At 47.8% G+C, this 18,897-nt stretch overlaps 1 protein-coding gene across 1 annotated transcript in view; it reads right to left on the bottom strand.

Moving 5' to 3' along the window:
- TTLL11 (tubulin tyrosine ligase like 11) overlaps positions 1-18,897 on the bottom strand; it is a 227,315-nt gene that overhangs the window by 36,240 nt on the left and 172,178 nt on the right. Inside the window, exons 7-8 of the mRNA XM_046638059.1 lie at positions 9,960-10,211; positions 2,289-2,395 (exon numbers count right to left, since the gene is read on the bottom strand). Of these exons, the coding sequence (XP_046494015.1) occupies positions 2,289-2,395; positions 9,960-10,211 (359 nt within the window). The remainder of the gene's footprint in view (positions 1-2,288; positions 2,396-9,959; positions 10,212-18,897) is intronic.

An 18,897-nucleotide genomic window follows, 5' to 3' on the forward strand; every position in this document is an offset into this window, starting at 1 on the left:
GCGTGGCAAAGGCCTGGAAGCTCCCATCTCCAGTTTCGATTGTCAGATGTGCTAAAAATAACTATTTTTCTCAATCTCCTTAGCTAGGTCAGCAGAACGGAGAGACCCCGGCAGATCCCAGAAAGTGTCACCGGAGCCTGTACTGAGGACAGCCCCTGTGGATTCCACTTACAGGGAGCAATTTAAGAGGCAAACAAAACATGAAAAGCTACTCAGAATTAACAATGGGCCAGATGGTAATGCTAGTTTGAAGCAATAAAATATGATAAATAGCTTCCTGCCGCTACTCCTGATCAATTTCAATATTTAATAATTCCACTGCCACCCCCACCCCCTCCTCTGGCCCCCTCCACAGGGTCCTGCGATGACTCCTGGCATTCAACTCACAGAACAAACACTTCTTCGCTTTCTGAAGGCGTCAGCAAAAAGCGCACTGCTCAATTGTCACATGAGTGCTCTCGGTCCTCGAGATGATAATTAATCTGCCTACTTCTCCTGAAGACGCTCCAGCTCACGCCTCTCCTAGTTGCCAGGGAAGGCTGCGAGGGAGCTCCGACTGCAGAGATGTGATAGGAGTATTGGTATTCCTCGAGTTTTGCATTCCCATTAAAGGAAGGGGAGCCATAGGGTGGTCATCTTACTCCAGGACCAATCAGGAGGATAAAGCAACCCGGAAGGGCACAATGGCAGCCTGGTGTTAGAGTCTTATGCCCTGGCCATGCCTCTGAGCCTCAGTTTCCTTCTCCATACAGTGGAGATCATTGAGCCTACCTCCAGGAGAATTATAGCCAGTGCTGCACATGCAAAGTGCCCGGCAGGATGCTGGGCGTGCAGGAAATGCCCAACAACTGGCAGCCGGCAGCAGCAAATGACGCCTGAGCGCCCTGCCTGCAGGGACCTCCTGCTGGTCCCTGTGGTCAGGAAGCTGTAGCCCAGGGCAGATCACAGGTGTGGGGCAGGATCTGGCAAGGGCACCCTGCAGTCAGACAGACCAGACCACCCCAGGATTCTCCCCTCTCGGTGCCCATTAATAAGATTAACCGCTTTGCACGGCCTGTGAGGGTTCCAATGGCTTTCCTACCCACTGGCCCAGGAGACCTCAGGCACCCCTGGAGAGCAGGTATTTTGGCATCGTTCACCAGAGGCAATGGAGAGGAGGTAAAATGGCTTTTCAAGCTGACATTGTAGGAAATGGCAGTCAATTCTAGTTTGGATCTCCCAACCCCCGACTTCATGTCCTCTCCCCAAATCACAGGAGAAGGCTGCTCCTCAAGGTGCCCCCTCCTCTGTGTGTCCCCTTCACAGGGAGGGATGCCTGGGGGCCAGGTCACCTGTGCTGCAGTTTACTCATCTGTGAAATGAGACTTGTAATATACCCACTACACTGGTTCACGGGCACATTTAATAAGGGAATATGCGTGAAAGTACTTTGTAATTTTGTGATGAGCTGTACAAAGGTCAGGTATGGTTATTATGACTTTTTAGAAAAGCACCCTCTGTGAGGAAAAAGATCAGAAACTCATTCCCCCAAAGGTGGCTTCTTCTCACCAAAGCCTTCACTGGCCCCACATAACCTAGAGGATCAAGATCAAACTCTTTCGTGTGGCATTTGAGGCCTCGACACCCCATCTCTGCCCCTTCTCCCTTCCCTTCCCGAGTCAGCCTATCTAAGCTGCTTGGGGTTACCTGAGCCTTTCACAAGCCTAGCCCTGCCAGAGGGGTCTGTCCTGCCTTGTACACAGGCTTATCCCACTCATGCTTCTCCAAGAAGTGTTCCTGGGGCCTCCCTTGATTAGGAGCTCCTCCTCTGGGGTCCCGGATAACCTCTCTGTGCTTCTCTCCATCCTAGCCTGCATCACGGTACCCTAGTGACGGGTTTTTATCTGCCTCCCAGATCTACAGTGAGTTCCATCAGAGCGAGAACCGAGTGCTACTCACTCTAGTCCATCCAGGGCCTGGCCCGGCATATGCTCAGTCAGTGTGTGCTGAGGGGTGAATGAATAAACGAATAACTGAGTATTCCCAGGAGAAATGGAATCAGAGTCTTAAGCAAAGACAATGGATTCTAACGGCGGAATTAGAATGTGGTTGGGCACAGCCTTGGTAGCAGAATTCAGGGTCGTGCTCTGAATTCAAATTCAGCTCAGTCTCTTGAGCCATGTCTAGAGCTGGTAGGATAACCTTCCTCCTTCCCCCACCTTGATCCTTAAAAAGGAGGAACAGAAAATGTACTGCCCATCCCTGTCTGGACTCCCCGCAGGGCGTGGTGGAGGCCAGGCATCGGGTACCTGAATCGCGCTGGTCCAGGGTCATGGAGTTCCATCTCCTTGTGATGTCGATGTAGAGGATGTCCACAGCGGCCATGGACAGGCTGCTGCTGCTGAGCTTGCAGTTCCTGCCCAAAATGAGAAGGGACATGTTACTGCTGGACCAAACCCGTCCTGTTCTGTCTTGCCTCCACGCCTTGGCCTGGGCTGTGTTCCCCACCTGGCAGGCCCTCCCTTCCAACAGCTGGAACTAGGGAAGGGTAGGTGGCTGGGAAATTTGGGAGAGAAGGCTGCAAATACACGTTGAGATTAGGTCATGTGGGCTCCTGTAATTTGGTTAATTAGGGGTCTAAAGGGCTGGAAAGAGCAAGGACTTTAGGGTGGCAAGTCTTGAGTTGAACCTGGCTCTGCCTCTGAGAAGCTGGACGGCCCTGGTTGAGCCTCAGTTTCCTCACCTGTAAGACAGGCGGTCTTTATCACAGTCGCTGTGTCACTGTACAGGCTGAGGCATCACGGCTGTCCGGAAGTGCATCCCCCTGGAAATGCTCACCAGATGAGTCCCTGGGGCCAAAGCTACGGACAGGAACTCAAGGCTTCTGGGCTTCCCCCAGCTTAACCTGTCACCTGAAGATTTACAGGCCCTGATCAGCCACAGTAAGCCCAAGATTTACAGAGCAGAACAGCACAGGCTGGCCCACGCCCCTTCGTGTGGGCCGAGGCAGCTTCACTGGGGATGCCCCTCTGTGCTCACTCCTGACCTTAGGGGAGCCACCTGGAAGTGACAGGAGGAGGGACGGGGCAGGCCTCTGAGCTTCAGATGTTCCCCAGGCTTAGGGGCAGAGAGGCAAAGATAACCAGGTTTTCATTCCGATGTCAGCAATGGTGATTTCTGTCCGAGCCACAGAGGGGTGTGCAGAATCCTCTCCCTCCTCCTCACTTGTGCCTTTATGGTCTAGAATTGTGGCGGGGGGTAGGGGGGGAATCTGGCTCACTGGAAGGAGCATGATTTGGGCATCAGGCAGACCGGGATTGAAATTCTGGCTCTGCTGCTTTTTCTAGCTGCGTAACTGTGGGCAATTTACTTAAACCTTCCGTGCCTTTATTTACTAGCCTCTAATGAAGCTAGCAAAACTTGCCCACATGGCTGTTGTAAAGATGAGGTGAGGCAGGACACGCCAAGGACCCAGGGTGGTGCCTGGCACCTGGTTGACCCACAACAATTGTTGTTTTCCTTCCTGATCTCTCTCCTCTTCCCTTTCCCTCTTCCAGAGCTGGAACCATCTTGGCCCCATCAGAGGCCGCCTGAGGCTGACCTTTCAGTGAGTGGCCCTGTCTATTCTGGAGAAATGGAGCTTGCCAGGCAGAGTGTCTGGGCACAAGGGCTCGGGCTCTCTGTTCGGATTGGAGACAGCCCTTGGCCTGTCCAGGTGCACCACCCTCCTGAATGGGATTGTGCTGGGAGGCGAGTCCCACTGCGGGCTGGATTTGCTCTGGGATTCCTGAAGGCTAGACCTCTGGGCCAGCTGTCCGTTTTGCTGAACTACATTCAATGCTGCTTTCAAATTTCCAAACATGGCCACATCCATTGCCCCAGCTAATGATAAAGTGGTTCTTTGAGTTCCCACTTGTCATCATCCCTTGTGTGAACAGCTCCCTTAGGAACCCGCCAGGCCAGGGGTTGATTGGCAAGCAGGATTTGGGCATTCCAGAGGCCCCTCTCCGTACCCATGCACACCCCTAACAATGGTGGCAGGGAGTGTGCCCAGCACGGTGCCCGGGCAGGCTGGGGCTGCCTAGGTGCTAGCACACTTGCTCCCTCCCTCCCTCTTCCTTCCTTTCTTCTCACCGGCATTTCTCAGGCCGTCAATTCACACCCTGCTTCCTCCTGGGCTCCTGCTCGTATTTCAATCACAAGTCACTGTGGCAGACTTCAAAGCACATCAGTGCACAGTTATTGAGCCCCAGTAACAACATGTCAGTGGACGCAGGGCTTTTCATGTCACCTGTCACCGAGATGGCTATCTCTATTGGGTTCTGCGGGAATGATGCTCCAGTCACTCCCAAGGTATTCTAACAACCTGCACGGCTCATTCCCAAAGCTTCATTAGGAACGGCCATGGGTTTTCTCTAATTATCGTATGAGTGTCCTCCTCACTGCCTGTTTCCCCACAGGACCAGAGCTCTGCCTGGCTTTCTCTGTGGGTTAATGGAGTGTAAAAAGGGAAACCAAACTGACCACGGGTATGTAGTTTTTTTCCCTGACAGATAGAAAATAGAAGTGTCAAACCTTTAGCAGGAACTGTAATTTACCAAAGAGAATTCTCCATTTATCCCTTCTCCAAGGTAACTCATCGTCCCTAGCGGTGCCTGCAAGTCCAGTCGATGACAACCTGTGCTGCCGGGACGGGGGAAGGAGGCTGTCCTTCCTGGCTGTGCCGGCCGCAGCAGACAGGAAATGCTTGAAGAAGATTTTGATTCTGTAGGCATTTCTTGGGCACCATCTGCATGCCAGGCCCTTTCCTGCCCATTAGCTCTCTGAATCTTTACAACCACTCTGTGAGGGAGCTATTCTTAGTCCCGTTTCAATGATGGGTAAGCTGAGACTCAAGGAAAGGGACATCAGGTGGGATTCATACTTAGTCCTCCCCTGGAAGATAGAGCAGTGGGCTTGGGACCTCTGGGGAGAAGTGAGGAGGTGGTCCAGTCCAGGGCCACAGGAAGAACCCAGGATTCAAGATATGAAGACTCAGGTGGGGCTCAGTAAGAGAGCCCATTGGGAAGCTTTGGGATATCAGACTGGGGAAAGGCGACCAGGGTCACTTAGAGACAGCTTCTCCCAGGCGTGTCCCCATGGTCACCACACATTCTCCATTGACCCCAAAAGGGAATGACTCCAAGGGTCAAAACTTTGGAACGAACTTTTCATGCGTGCATCCACTCAGTACGGAATTTATTTTGTGTCCACTGCGTGTAGGTGGTATTCTGGGCCCAGTGAGTGATGCACAGCTGACTTGGTCTTGGGTACCACTCTCATGGGCTGTAAACGATCTCAGAGTCCAGGGTGAAAACGTGAAGGCTTGGCAGCTCTTCATCACTGAGAACAGTTTCCCCTAAGGCCCTGAGATGCAGTTTTTCAAATGACTAATGAATGGAAGGATACATTCTTTAGTAGAAGAGAAGGCCAAGAAATACAGTAACATGAGAAGCCAGAACAATTCCTAAGAAAAGACAGGCTGGAAATGTACGTGGAAAAAATGAGCTTTGGAGTCAAATGCATGTGAGTTTGAATCTTGACTTTGCTGTGTGACTTCAGCGAGTCACTGAAGCTCTCTGCATCTAAATTTCCTTATTTGTATGATGAGGACACGGCTATTCACCACACAGAGCTATTTTAAGGACCAGCCCGGTGCCCGGCACATAAGGGGAAGGAGCAAGTGACAGCTCGCAGCCTGCCTCCATGACGTAGAATCAGTTTGAAGAAATGTTTGTTTTTCTTCCCAGAATCAAAGGAATTTGGGCACATATGATGGGAGAGAATAACAAATCATTCGTGTTCATTAGGAGCCCAAGTATAGAAAGATTTGAAATTACCATCCCCATTTTTTCTCAACAACCACTGACATCTCATGGGAAATTTAGAAACCAACTTTTTCCACACCATAAAATCCTATTTATAGAATTTCTTTTGTGTTCATCCTTCTCTTTGAAAGAAAAGAAGCTTATTTTTCCTGGAGAAGTTTCTATAAGGAGAAAGCTAACAAATGATCGATACTCATTTTTTTAAAAACCCCACTATCTGATATCTGGGTGGGGGGGGAAGACAACCCCAGTTTATAACGTATATATTTTTAAAGGCTATTGATATCCCTGGCGTAGACTCTCGCAATATTGCTAGAAAGAGATCATCACAGAAGAGGGGGAATTTTCAAAGTCACTGAGGAGTTAATGACAGAGGGGGAGGCAAGGCCCCTTACAGTTCTATCCCAGAACATTCTAACACACCATGTTGCCTCTCGGAGAACAAAACCCCCCACAGCTACCCATTATGAAGCATATTAATATCTCCTTATGAGAAAAGGGAGGGGAAGAGGAAAAAGAGGAAAAGGAGAAAATTGTTCTGTAATTTAAAGGGAGACCTGGATCAGAAACCACAAAGGGACGAGCAGGGGAAAGGTCTCCATGAAGCAGGTGCTCATGGTGCAGAGGCTGCCTCCATTTCCTAGAGAGAAACCCAGTTTTGGCAAACTGTTTAATTTTCTGCTTTGGAGAAGGAAAATGCAGTGATGTCAAATTCGGATGTAGGATACATTTGGAAAACGTGTTCTCAGTGAATTACATAGGATGCCCCCCAAATTAGTAATCCAGTGGGAGGCAAACAACAAAAATGCATTCCCCTCAAAGAAAGCTGTCAAACTGAAGAATCAGATAATTTCTATTTCTTAATGAAAGAGAAGTCTCCACACCCTCGCAATTATTATGAAAAAAAAAGAGAGAGAGAAAAGACAGAAAAGAGGTGCTTAATTCATGGTAATCTGTGCTTCTATTATGGGCCTCCTGAGGAAATGACACGAGGAGCTGGTTTGATAGAGTTAAGTCGAGACAAGAAAACGACAGTTCATTATTTCTCATTTCTTGGTGGAAAAGAAAAATAGAATATGTCCAGACTGGCATTAGCATAATTCACTCCTAAAACTGCTGATCTATGCAGCACATTATGAGAGATGGTCACTGAAAATAAATTCACTCGGAATCTGTATGATTTTGTTCCCTCCAGTTCTCTTCAAGGAACTTGGAGAGAAGGAGTGGGTAGGACAGATGAAAAGCTAAGTTCCACTTCTGCCGTTCGCGTGGGAGCTCGAGTATCTATCGAGCCAGCAAATATGTCTCTTGTGTCGTGCTCCAGAGAAGGACACTTGGTTCGATTTAACATATGGCATAAATATTATTAATTCATAATGAAGCAAAATTTAAACTGAAGTGGAAAGGAGAGAGAGAGAGGAGTTGTTAGCAAGAGAAAACGCTTGCTGTTAAATTTAGCTGGCGAGACTGAACATACTGAGAGAAATCTAAAAGCAGAGAACATCATCTTTTACGATTAAGCGGCTGTTGGGATCTCTTGGTATATTTTAAAAGGAAAAATCTATCAATGGTTGTGCGACGTTTTCTCCATTTCTTCCTGCATGCTTAATTACTCAGGACGTCTGCTGGGCGGGTGCAGAGGGACGGCAGAGGGGCTCCCTATCCCCACCTGGAGACGTGGCTTTCCCTCCTCCCTGTCACCTTCACTCCCACCAACAGTGCTCCGCCACAGACTGGGAATGACGGCTGCGGGACCTAATAGTCTCTAACATCACAAAAATCGTTTCTTCATGCAAATGTCCTTAATTACAGAGAACAAAGGGATGGAAAATCATAGAGCCTATCACACAGAGATAGATTTGTAGCGATATTTTAGACATCATCCAGTCCAGTCTGAGAGCGTTTCAGGAATCTTCTTTGCTAGAACCATTCTTGGTTCTGCTTTGTTTTCCAGGTTGTGTGAGAACACAGCACTGGTCTTAATATGTCCCTCGGCTTCTCATACCGGAGGGCTCACACTGCTGGTCTCTATAGCCAGCCACGCTTTGACTGAACCCACACAATGTTTAAAAATTACTTTCTGAATCGCCAACATCAATATACCTGTATTGAGATTTTACATAAAAATCAGTATTTCTAGCTTCTCTTGAAAAATCAAAGGCTCCGGTGAAAGCAGACCAGCAGCAGCCCTTCCCTTTCCTGGGGCATGTGCTCTCCAGGCTGCCACAGCCCTGCCCTCCCACCCTTCTGGATCTGGCCCACCAGCTTGTTCATGACCCCGGAGGCAACCGAGATTGTGATTCTTATGGTAAGTTGTGTTTTCAAGTCTCCCTCTCTCTTACGTTTTAGGAGAATTTCATTAGGAATGAAAAGGAAGCATCCGACAAAGGCCTTTTGCTCCTCCTCCCTTCCTTCTTCCTGCCTAGAATGGGACCGTGATAGCTGGATTTGGACCAGCCATCCTGTGACCATCAGGCAACCCCGAAGCTTGAAGCACATAGTTAGGATGGATGAGCAGAAAGACAGAAAGAGGGGTGTTGATCACATTGTGGAGTCACTGATTGGTTCTAGAACCACAACTGCCAAACTTTCTGTTATATGAGAGAAAACTAGTCTATTTAAACCACTTATGGATGAGTGTCTATTCCTACTAGTCAAATGCAATTCCTAAACGAGTCAGAGGGTATTAGGTAGTCTTCTCAGGGAAATAACAACACGTGCCTGTAGACTTTCTTGAAAATTCCCACTGCCTAATGGAAATGATAACCACAAGACTCATTTAACAAAGAGCTCCGGTAAACTAGGCACCGGGCCACGTGCTTTATCATATATTACATCCCAACCTCATAAAAACCCTGCCAGGCAGGAGAGATTAGACCCATTTTACAGATGAGGAAACTGAGACTCAGAGAAGGTAAGGGATCTGCCCAAAGCCACACAGCTATTAAGTAACATGCTTGGCTCCGAAGCCAGACCCCAAAGTCTGTGCTGTTTCTCCTGGGCTTTCCTTTTTCCTCGACAGTAACACAAAGCCCTTCTCAAAATCACCATGCAGAATACCTCTTCAGGGTGACTGACATGGCAAAAACCCCTGCTGATGCTTCTGTTTACCGTCCTATCAGGTATATCCAAGGGCGAGAGTTAGGATTTATAAAATTCATTTGGAGAACAGCATATGACAAAAATGGTTTCTGATTCAAGACTTCTAGTAATTTCCTTTAGTGAATAAAACAATGGGGAGAGTGACTTTGAGGTGCAGGGTAGACATATTAAGACTGATGATGAGAAAAACATCAGCCACATTGGATGCTGGCAGATAGTTTCTTTGAGGGGTAGAGCACACAATCCTAGGGTGTAGGTAGGTTCACCGCCATTTTATAGGATAACTGAGGTTCAGAGACGGTCATTAAGTTACCCAAGGTCACACAGCTAGTAAGTGCTCCCCTATGTCCCTAAAGTGCCCCAGAGAGAAAAGGCAAGTTAACAAATGATCTCAGGAGATTGAGTGGCAATGGCATATTTTGTAGGCTGCAGCGAAAACACAATTTCTTTATCTCATGTTTTATCTTTAAGATTAATGCAAATTTTGTATTATACTCTATAATATAACCATGTTATTTTTATATTAGAACAAATGTATTGAATTATTTATCGACTGAATTATTTAACTTTTGTCTCTTGAAATTGACACTTTGGAAAGATGTGTCTCGTTTCTCTGCTGTGGCCTTGTAAACGCTCAGCACACAGCCACGTCCCACTGGGAGAACATTACCCCGGCTTAAGATGCATGAGGTCATTCTGAGTCCAAGGGGCAATTATTTATATGTGGTTTAAGGACCTCGTTCAAGGTAGTGCAGAATTGTTTTCTAACCACAAGCGTAAGGTTGTGAATGCTGTCACTTCCATAATATTCACTAATTCATTCAACAAATCAGAACCTGCTGTGTGCCAGGCCTAGTGCCAGCCACTGGGTCAGCTTAACCCCAAACAGGGCACTGACCTGGTACCACAGATTCTCTCAGGAGCGGTCAGGGAGATGGGACCAGCCAGAGGTGGGGCTGGACTCCACCCTGCCAGAATCCCAGGCCAGAGGGGCTGGTCTCACTGACCTACCTTATGAAGGTACGGAAGCCTGTTGGTCCCAACTTCATTGTCCCCTTGATTCCCAGGAACCGGATGAACAGGTTTGCCATCCTGTCCACCAGGCGCAGGTAGTTGAACTGCTTCGCGTACTTGGGGAACACTTGCTTGAGGCAGATGGAGGGTAGGTGGGCCTCGGCATTGGTGTTGACGTCCGCCGCGCTGGCCAGCTCACTGTCTGAGGGGTCTTCCTTTGCGGCTAATGGCTTCTCAAGCTGCTGAGACCTGAAGCACAGAAGGAATTAATGCCAGAACCAACATCTGGAGCCAGATCCACAGCAAACAGGGCACTTTCCCTTGCATATTCTCCTTTCCCTTAGATTTACAGTGATCTCAGGAGGTGGGTATTATCACTGTTTTTATCATACAGACCAGAAAGCTGACCTTAGAGAATTGACCTGGCCAGCTCACACCACTACTGCGCGGCAAAGTCCGGACTTGAAGCCAGGGCAGAGCCACGACTGGAAACTTACGCTTCCTCCGTTCCACCATCCTGGTTTCCCGATATGGACGACTTCCTTTACTGTACTCGTGATTCAAGAGAATACTCTATTATGGAGCAGTCTGGGTTTGATTTCAAACTCCTACTTATGGGTAGTAATTGAATAATTAAGAAATATAAAAATCTCATTGAGGGCTGGCAAGAAGCCACAGGCAGAGTTCAACGAACAATTTGCAAAGATGTATCAGTTACCCGATGCTAGGAATAGGCACAATTACATTTTCTGGCTTAACTGTTTTCTTATTCGGAACAAAAAAAAAATGATCATAGTGTTGTGATGCCCTAGTCTGGATATTTTATTCTGAAGTTATTCTGATATTCAAGAAAATTAGCAGCTAGTAACTCTCAAATATCTGCCTCTAGCTTGGGCTGTTCTTCTCCCCTCCAGACATATCCAACTATCATCTGTTTGACCCTCAGAAGAGCCCACGTGTGCCTCAGACTGAAACGGCCTTGTCCCCTCACCCCAAATCGGCATTCCTCATCTCCTTGAATGTCACCACCAGCTGCCTGTTGCATGGGAATAAATGTCAACTTCTCCTCTCTCTCCGCCTCCACAGCCAGTCTCACCTCCTTAGTGTTTCCCGAAACCAGCGGCACTCTCCCCTGCCTGGGCATGTCCACTTTCGCCTGGACTGAGGCAACAGGTCCCCTTGCCTCCAGCCTTTCCCATCCATAGATCCATCCTCCACACTGGCCCCTGAGGCACCCCTTTTAAAGCAAATCCGGTTGGGTTGCCTGCTTGCTACAGCTCTTTAGTGACTCCCAAGAGCCTACGTGATTAAGTCTATACTCCTCATTCTGGCACTCAAGGCCCTTCCTGATTTCTTCTCCGCCCTCTTCATTTCCTATCACTTCCCTAGACACACTATTCCCTTCAAGGCCTTGAACGCTCCTCCCTGCTGACCCCCACTGCACCCTGCCACCCACTGGCCTGGCCTGGAACTAGAGGCTCAGTGCTCCTGGACACCCAGCTCCCTTCCACAGTCAGCGCCTCTCTCTGCACTTGTAGCTCGTCTTGTTTCCTTGTCTCCTGCCCCACCCATAGCAGATGGTGGGGCCAGGTGTAACCCTTTCCCACCTGTGTGCCCCTTCCTGAGACAGAACCTTGAGTGCGTTATTCAAGGCCAATAAATACTGTCCAATTGGCTGATTGATCCAGGAAAATTAGAACCACGTCTCATGGTACTGAGTTGAATACCAAGGCCATTCTCTACTCTTCTCTTTATCAAATGACCTCGTCCCCAGTGCACTCACTTCCAAGCACACCATCAGTACCACACGTGGGGTCTTCATATCTGCTTTCCTCGACCTACGAGGACTTCTTCTCACCCTGGCTGCCTGGCATACTTCTCTTCCACTTTCAAAACCGGCTCCTTGACTACGCCTATGGCTGTCTTCCATGTCCCACTCCTGTCCCTGGATTTGCTTCTTTATTCCCCTTGTCATGTTGCACTGCATTTGTTTATATGCTACCTCCCTCACTATTTATTGTGTGAGCTCATTGAAGGCAAGGACCAATCTTAGTCAACTCTATTTCTATAGGACCTGGCACGTATTAAGTGCTTGGGAAATGTTTCATTCAATTTGTTGAATTGGGCAAGTTTGCTTTTAACAGCAAGGTAAGCCCCAATAACACATCAAGGTTATCATGCTTTGTACCCCAGAAGCCCTTTTAAATGGGAAAGAGGTTCAATAGAGAAACGACATGCTTGGCGGCTATGCCAAAATGGCCTTCTCTTCACACCGGTCTAAGGAGCCAGCCTCTAGGAAGAGAAACCTCCTGAGTGAATAAAGTCCTGTAAGTTCCGTTTACAGTTCCCTCTGAGAGGGTCTTGACGCTGGTCTCAAAGCAAGGACAGGCAGAGGGCAGAGCCAGAGCAGCGTGAAGAAAAACCCCTTCTAAAGGGCAATAGTGGGGATGGTTCCGGGGAAGCAAACGCTCCCTCCTACAAAGAGGAGACACCTGATTCCTCAGGAGGAGAACACGTTCCCTGGCGGAGGGGGGTGGTGCAATTTTCCTTCAGCTAAACTGGTTTTATCATCATCTCCTTCAACTTGAGACTGTAAATAAAAGTCAGGTGGGTACTTTTCAGGAGAAATGAAATGTTTTCCCATTAACGTTATAGGAAGAAAGATGAGAAAAAAAGCGGTACTGTTACCGGAAATTAGCTCTTAAATTACTGGATAAGTGGCAATCACCGACTTTATAAGCACTCATTATGTTTTTGTTAAAGGGAAGATTTGGAAATGTACAGTTTGAATGCACTCGGTGACAATGAAAAAGGCTCAGAGAGCTCTTCAATCAAAAACTCTGTCCCACATTCGTGATCTCACTCGCTCCTCACACACTCTGTGAAGCAGACTGTTACATTACGCACCGTTCCAGATGTGGAAACTGAGGCACAGTGGGTGGAGCACCTCTTGGCTCTGGCTGAGCTAGAATTATGAGTCGATTCCTTTAACCATTATTCCATTTTGCCACCCCATTATTCTAAAGCACATAGTAATTCACATTGGGGGTTACAAAACTGTAGGACAGTTATTTATTTGGTTTTAAATAGTTTTTTTCATATTATAATAGTAATTCATGGTCTTTGCAGACGTTTTGAGAAATGTATAAAGGAATCAAAATCATTTGTAATAAACAACACTAACATTTTGATTCCTCATCTATATTTATGAAGTTAGGACCACATTACATGTAGTTTGAATCCTTCTTCTTACACTTGACATCACAAGTATCTTCCCACAGCATCAATATGTTTTCATGAGCGTCGTTTCTCTTAGACGTGTAATATTCTGTATTATGCCTGAACCATAATTCAATCAACCATTCCCCGTCAGTTAGATACTGACAGTCTACGTGGCCTGTCTGACTGAACAGAGCCTGGGGCTCAGTCCCGCAAGCCACATGCTCCCTCTCAGAAACATAACTCGTTACAGCTAGAAGCAGCCACAGAGCTCATTCCGTTCAGTGAGGTCATCTACTTTTTTTTTTTATTGTGGTCTAATGTACATAACATAAAATTCGCCATTTTAACCATTTTAAAGTATAATTCAGTTGCATGTAATATAGTCACACTGTTGTGTAACCATCACTACTCTCTAGTTCCAGAAGATTTTCACAATGACGTCATTTTGGAGACGGAGACTTAATCCCAGGTAGATGGGGACATTAGCTAACGGGCCACTTCACCGGCAGATCGTCTAGGGCCATGGGCTTAGCTTGGGTTGCCTTGGTGATGGGGACCCCACCCCCCCCAGGGTACCTCTCAGGCTGGGAAGGTTTTCCCCAAGGGCATGTCAGGGGATGTCCCCCCCAAGTGGCCATAGCCTGCATCCCATCCCCCCCAGAGCTGCACAGAGTGAGTCTGTTTTCTCTTCTTTCTGACAGTCTTTCATGTTTCTTTCAAAGGTTGCTGAACTTACTGGATGACAACCATTTCCCAGTCTTCCTGAATCCCAATTAATAACCTCAAGATGAAAAGGACCATCAAAGCCACAGATATCGTTTTCATGGACTCGAAACCACAGATTTGGGAGGAAGTGGTTTTACTCAACTGGAAGAAGGCAATAAAGATATAGCTGATATATAAGAGGAAGTAAAACAATGAGACATAGTGTCCTTGCTGGAGATAATTCCAATTATCGCATTGAGATCCAAGTTATCACAAATACTATAAAATCCTTTTCTTACTTAACAGTATTTTGATGGAAATGTTGGGCTTATGAAATAAAAGTGGCTGGTAAAGAAAATATAAATCAGGTTTACTAGTCCTTTGGGGTAATTTTTTTTTAATTGAGTTTGGTGTATCTTTGATTCATTAAAACAGGGGGAAGAATACTGGAATGTTTTATCTATTATTGTTTTAAAAATAAAATGGAATTCTTTTTCATTAAAACTCTTGTGAAAAGCCACCTATCTCTGTCTTGCCTGGAAAGCCTAGCGTTAAAAATCACCACTGTTTATCAGACGCCTACTGCATGTTAAACAATGCGCCGAGCAACTTACCTATACTGTCTCATTTGTTTCCCGTAACAGTTCTGTGAGGTAGCTAGTCCTGTTTCACAGACGAGGAACCTGAGGCCCAGAGAACTTGAATACTTGCCCAACATCGCAAATCGATAGTGGAATCAGAATTTATACTCAGGACTGTCTCACTACACGCTCTATGCTTAGTTCACTATATAGTTCTTGTGATAATGTGATTTAAATCAAACCACAGGCTTTTCTTCTTCTGTATAAGCTGTCTATATGCCTGGAAATTAACAAAATAGGAAGGTAGATACAGCAAGGTCAAATTCTAGTTTCAGAGAAAGTACTTGAATTCTCTCAGGGAAATAATTTCCATCTCTAGTTAAGCATCCTTTCAATAATTTATTCATTCCTGAGCCATTTCCCAAGCACTTATCTGTCCCAGGGGCCTCAGATACACAGGTGGGGTGGACACAGTCCCTGCCACCCAGAGGCACGGGACCAAGTGGAGGAAGACAAGACCCATCTATAAACAACGACTGAGTGAGGTGGAAGTGGTGAGGTGAGACCCAGAGCGCGTGGAGGGCTGTCGGTTTGCTGGGTCTTGGCAGTACATATGAGAAGGAACAGGTGGGAGTATGACCAGAAAGCCAGCATGGGTCTAGGTCTTATGGGATCTTGTCCAATAAGGGTGTCAGATTTGGTAGTGTAGGAGATGAGAAGAAGGTGGCCGATTCGGGGTAAAGGAGCGGCAGAATCAGAAGTGCAGTGAAGACGAAACAGTCTGCCCACAGTGTGTGTCCCGAATTGAGGCGAGGGAGCAGACGGTGCTGGCAAGCTATTGGAGTACTCTCGGCCGATGAGTCTGAAAGCACGGTCCCTGGACCGACAGCATCAGCGTCACCCGAGAACTTGTTAGAAATGCAGATTCTTGGCCTCCCCCGAGACCTATAGACGCAGAAGCTCTGTGAGCAGTCCAGTTGATCTGTTTCAGCAAACCCTGAGGGGGATTCTGATGCAAGCAAAAGTCTAAGAATCACTGGTCTAGGTGAAAGATGAACTTGGCAACTGCTTGACCATGGGGGACAGAAACGGAGAGAACTCCCTGGGTCTTGCTCCCAGGCAATTCATAGCTTGGCAGGAGAGCCTGATGGGTAGCGGTGCTGCACTGGCAAAGGGAGGTGAGCAGGCTCCTTTTCCTGCTGTTCGGACAACACATGTCCCCCAGTCACTTGGGAATTTCAAATGCACATTGGTATTCCTGAAGAAACTGCTAACCATGCGCAAAGAAGTCCCTTCAATTAGCCCAACAGCTAATTTAAAGAGTTGGAGGATGAAGTCACTAAAAATAAACATAACTACCATGTAGCCCAGCTCTGTCACTTGATGAATCTCTCCCATCACAGAGGCCCCATTTGCTTGATGGCGATGCTATGCTATTTGAAGAGAAGGCGATAAGACTACAAAACGACTGAGGCATGTGCTTCCAAACTGATGAGGAAAAGGACTTAATGACGGGTCTCTGGCTGATGTTCTGGTCCCTATAAGACCCCGTCCCACGCGGGGTCTATTCTCACCTCCTCCCCTTCACTCAGCCGTCCACTTAACACTCACCTGGCCACTTCCACCTCCCTTGATCGCTTTCTTCCATAGCGTGGCATAGCATCAACAGCAACAAAACACAACGGGGACGATACTGGTAGCACTTACTGTTTACCAGGAACCACAATACAAAAAAATTTAATCTTGATAAAATCCTACAAAGTAGGTATTACTATTATTCCCATTTTACAGATGAGGAAACCAAGGCACAAAGATACATACTAACAGGTTGTGGATCCAGGATAGAAACCCGCAGGCAGGTGCCAGAGTCCTTCTGTCTAACCACTGCATTACGCTGCTTACATGCACGGGCAGTTCTCAGGCACTGAACACTTGAGAGTCAGGCGGATTACCTGTAATACCCCGTTTGACCCTGGCAGTGATCTTATGAATTAGGTATGATAAGTGGCCCCATTTTACTGATGAGAAGAATTGGCTTCAGAGAGGTTAACCTACTTTCCAAAGGCCATTTGTCTCTTGAATGGCTGAGAGTGAGGATTTGAACCCAAATCTGTTTGAGTTCAGAGCCCAGGCACTGTCCACTCCATCATGTCACAACTTGGTAGAGTTACGCAGCTTCTCGGAACTCATTTTCTCCTCCCTTACAATGGAGAGCAGTCTCTTACTTGTGGGATGGCGCGAGGCTGGCGAGGGAGAGTGGCTGGGAGGACACCTAGCCTAAGCCTGGCACAGAACGGCTGCAGTGTTAAGGACTGAAAACACAGCCTGTCTACACAGCATCCAGACGAATCTGCTTGGGGGTAACTGACCTCAGTGGGACCATCTGGGAGCGACCAGCGCTTATCTGGACGGGACCGTTCTGTTTTGATTGCCAAACAAATCGACCTCTTTTTTGACAGTTATGGACTCACACGAATCACGGACACACTGGTTGCCGCATGTCTGAATTACTGAAGGCCCCGATGGCAACAGCAGCGGATGAGGTCTCTGTCCCTGCTCGGGATGGATTCCCAGAGCGCCAGGCCGAGCCGCTGCAGGAGCATCTTCCCACCTGGCCAGGCAACGGACTAACACAAGGACACACATGAGCTCTCGCTCAACGCCCCAGTTCCCACAGACCCAGAGCTCACGCGATTTTGAAGCTGGAAGAGCCTTAAGGGGTCCTGGGGCCCAGCCCTCTCATTTTCCAGATGAACGAACTGACGGCTCATTTTACAAAGACCTCCCAATCTGCTTCTTCTCTAACAGGGCTCTCTCTGCTCTGCCCCTCCGCACAGTGTCTTCGCCATTGTCCCTCTTGCTGTCTCGTAGCACAGGCGGTTAGAGTCAATGTAACACCCTGTCACGCAGGCCAGTGAGGAGTGCTGCCAGGGGCCTCCTCCCCAAGAGGCACTGGCCTGGCGATCAGGACATGGGCTCTGGGGGTAAACCGAGGCACTCTTGGAATCCCAGCTCTGCACTCTCTAGCTGGGTGACCTCAGGCAAATCATATAACCTCAAAGCTTCAGTTTCCTTTTGCATAAAATGGGGATAATAGTGGTACCTAACCTATAGGCCTGGTGTCACTACAGAGGAGACGCGTGTGTGGTGCTTAGCACAGCGCTGCAATACCTGTCAGCCACTTTGACTGTAAGCACTGCCATCTTTATCTTCCGAGTGCCGTCACTGCCAGAGGCTTGCTGTCTAGTCACCAGCTTCGATGAAAGAGATCAACATACACTTCTGGGAATTCAGGAGAATTCGGGGTTCCTTTAATCACTTTCTGACATTCGGCCCCACCCCCAACCCATGTAACTAGACTCTAGACCGGCGTTCGGCTCCTCCGACTGACCGTGGGTCATCTGGGGAATCCCACTGAGGGCTGCCCAGGGTCCAACCGCATCTGCCCTCTGGCTGCAACCTAAATAAATCCTCTAAATGAGTCTCCTTTTCTTAGGCCTCCCTGGATAACTGCCCCTTATCTGATACCCTGGTTCTCAACTGAGGGTTGCTGATGTCACAAAATAATAGAGATCCTTGCTGCTCCCCACATAAAGAAAAAGTGGAACTGTGGTGTTAGAAGGGGCTTCAGTGATCATCTCGTCTCATTTTCCTTCTGACATATGTAGGGAGGTTGAGGCAAAGCCACTTGCTCGAGGTGAGGCATCAAGGAGAGGCGGTGGCAAAGGCAGGCCCGCTCTTCCTGACTTCTTGTCATAGCCTTTAAGAAAGAAAAGAAAAAAGAAGAAAACTGCACCACTATTGAGCTGAAATGCCAGAGTGGTCAGAATTCTGATTCTGAGTGAGAAGCATTCGACTCTCAGGTCCCCTGGCAGGCAGGCAGAAGAGCTCTCTGCCCGAAGGGGTGCAGAGCTCCTCTTTAAACCTGCTCAGTAGTTGGCCGCTGTCTTTCTGCCGATGACTGGGCTCACGCTTGGCTTCTCTCTGGAACCTGGAGAAAGACTTTTCAAGTGAGGAGCCTTGGCTGCACTGGCTGTCGGAGGCGCGCTGGGCTGGGTCCCTCCTCTAGAGCAGAGAGCTCAGGCCCTGCACGGTCTGGTGGCGCCTGCTTTGCTTGTCTCGTCTTCCACATTCCACATTCCCTCCTCCTTTTGGAAATGCTCTTTCCCAAGTTATCCACTTGAAAAACACTCATCCTTCAAATCTTAGATTCCATATCACCTTTTCCGAAAAGCTCTCTACAGCTCTGGGAGATAGAATCAACCATTCTTTTCCTTATAACCTTCCAGACTTTGTACATCATCATCCTCCTCCATTTCTCTTCATAGTCGTTATCACAACCATAGCGAAACGGTTACTTGTGCAGCTGTCTGTTGGATGCCTGTTTCTCTCACTGGGCTGAAAGCCCAGGAGGGCAGGCGCTGCTC

The sequence above is a fragment of the Equus quagga genome, chromosome 1 (genome assembly GCF_021613505.1).
Source record: "Equus quagga isolate Etosha38 chromosome 1, UCLA_HA_Equagga_1.0, whole genome shotgun sequence".
Taxonomy (NCBI): domain Eukaryota; kingdom Metazoa; phylum Chordata; class Mammalia; order Perissodactyla; family Equidae; genus Equus; species Equus quagga.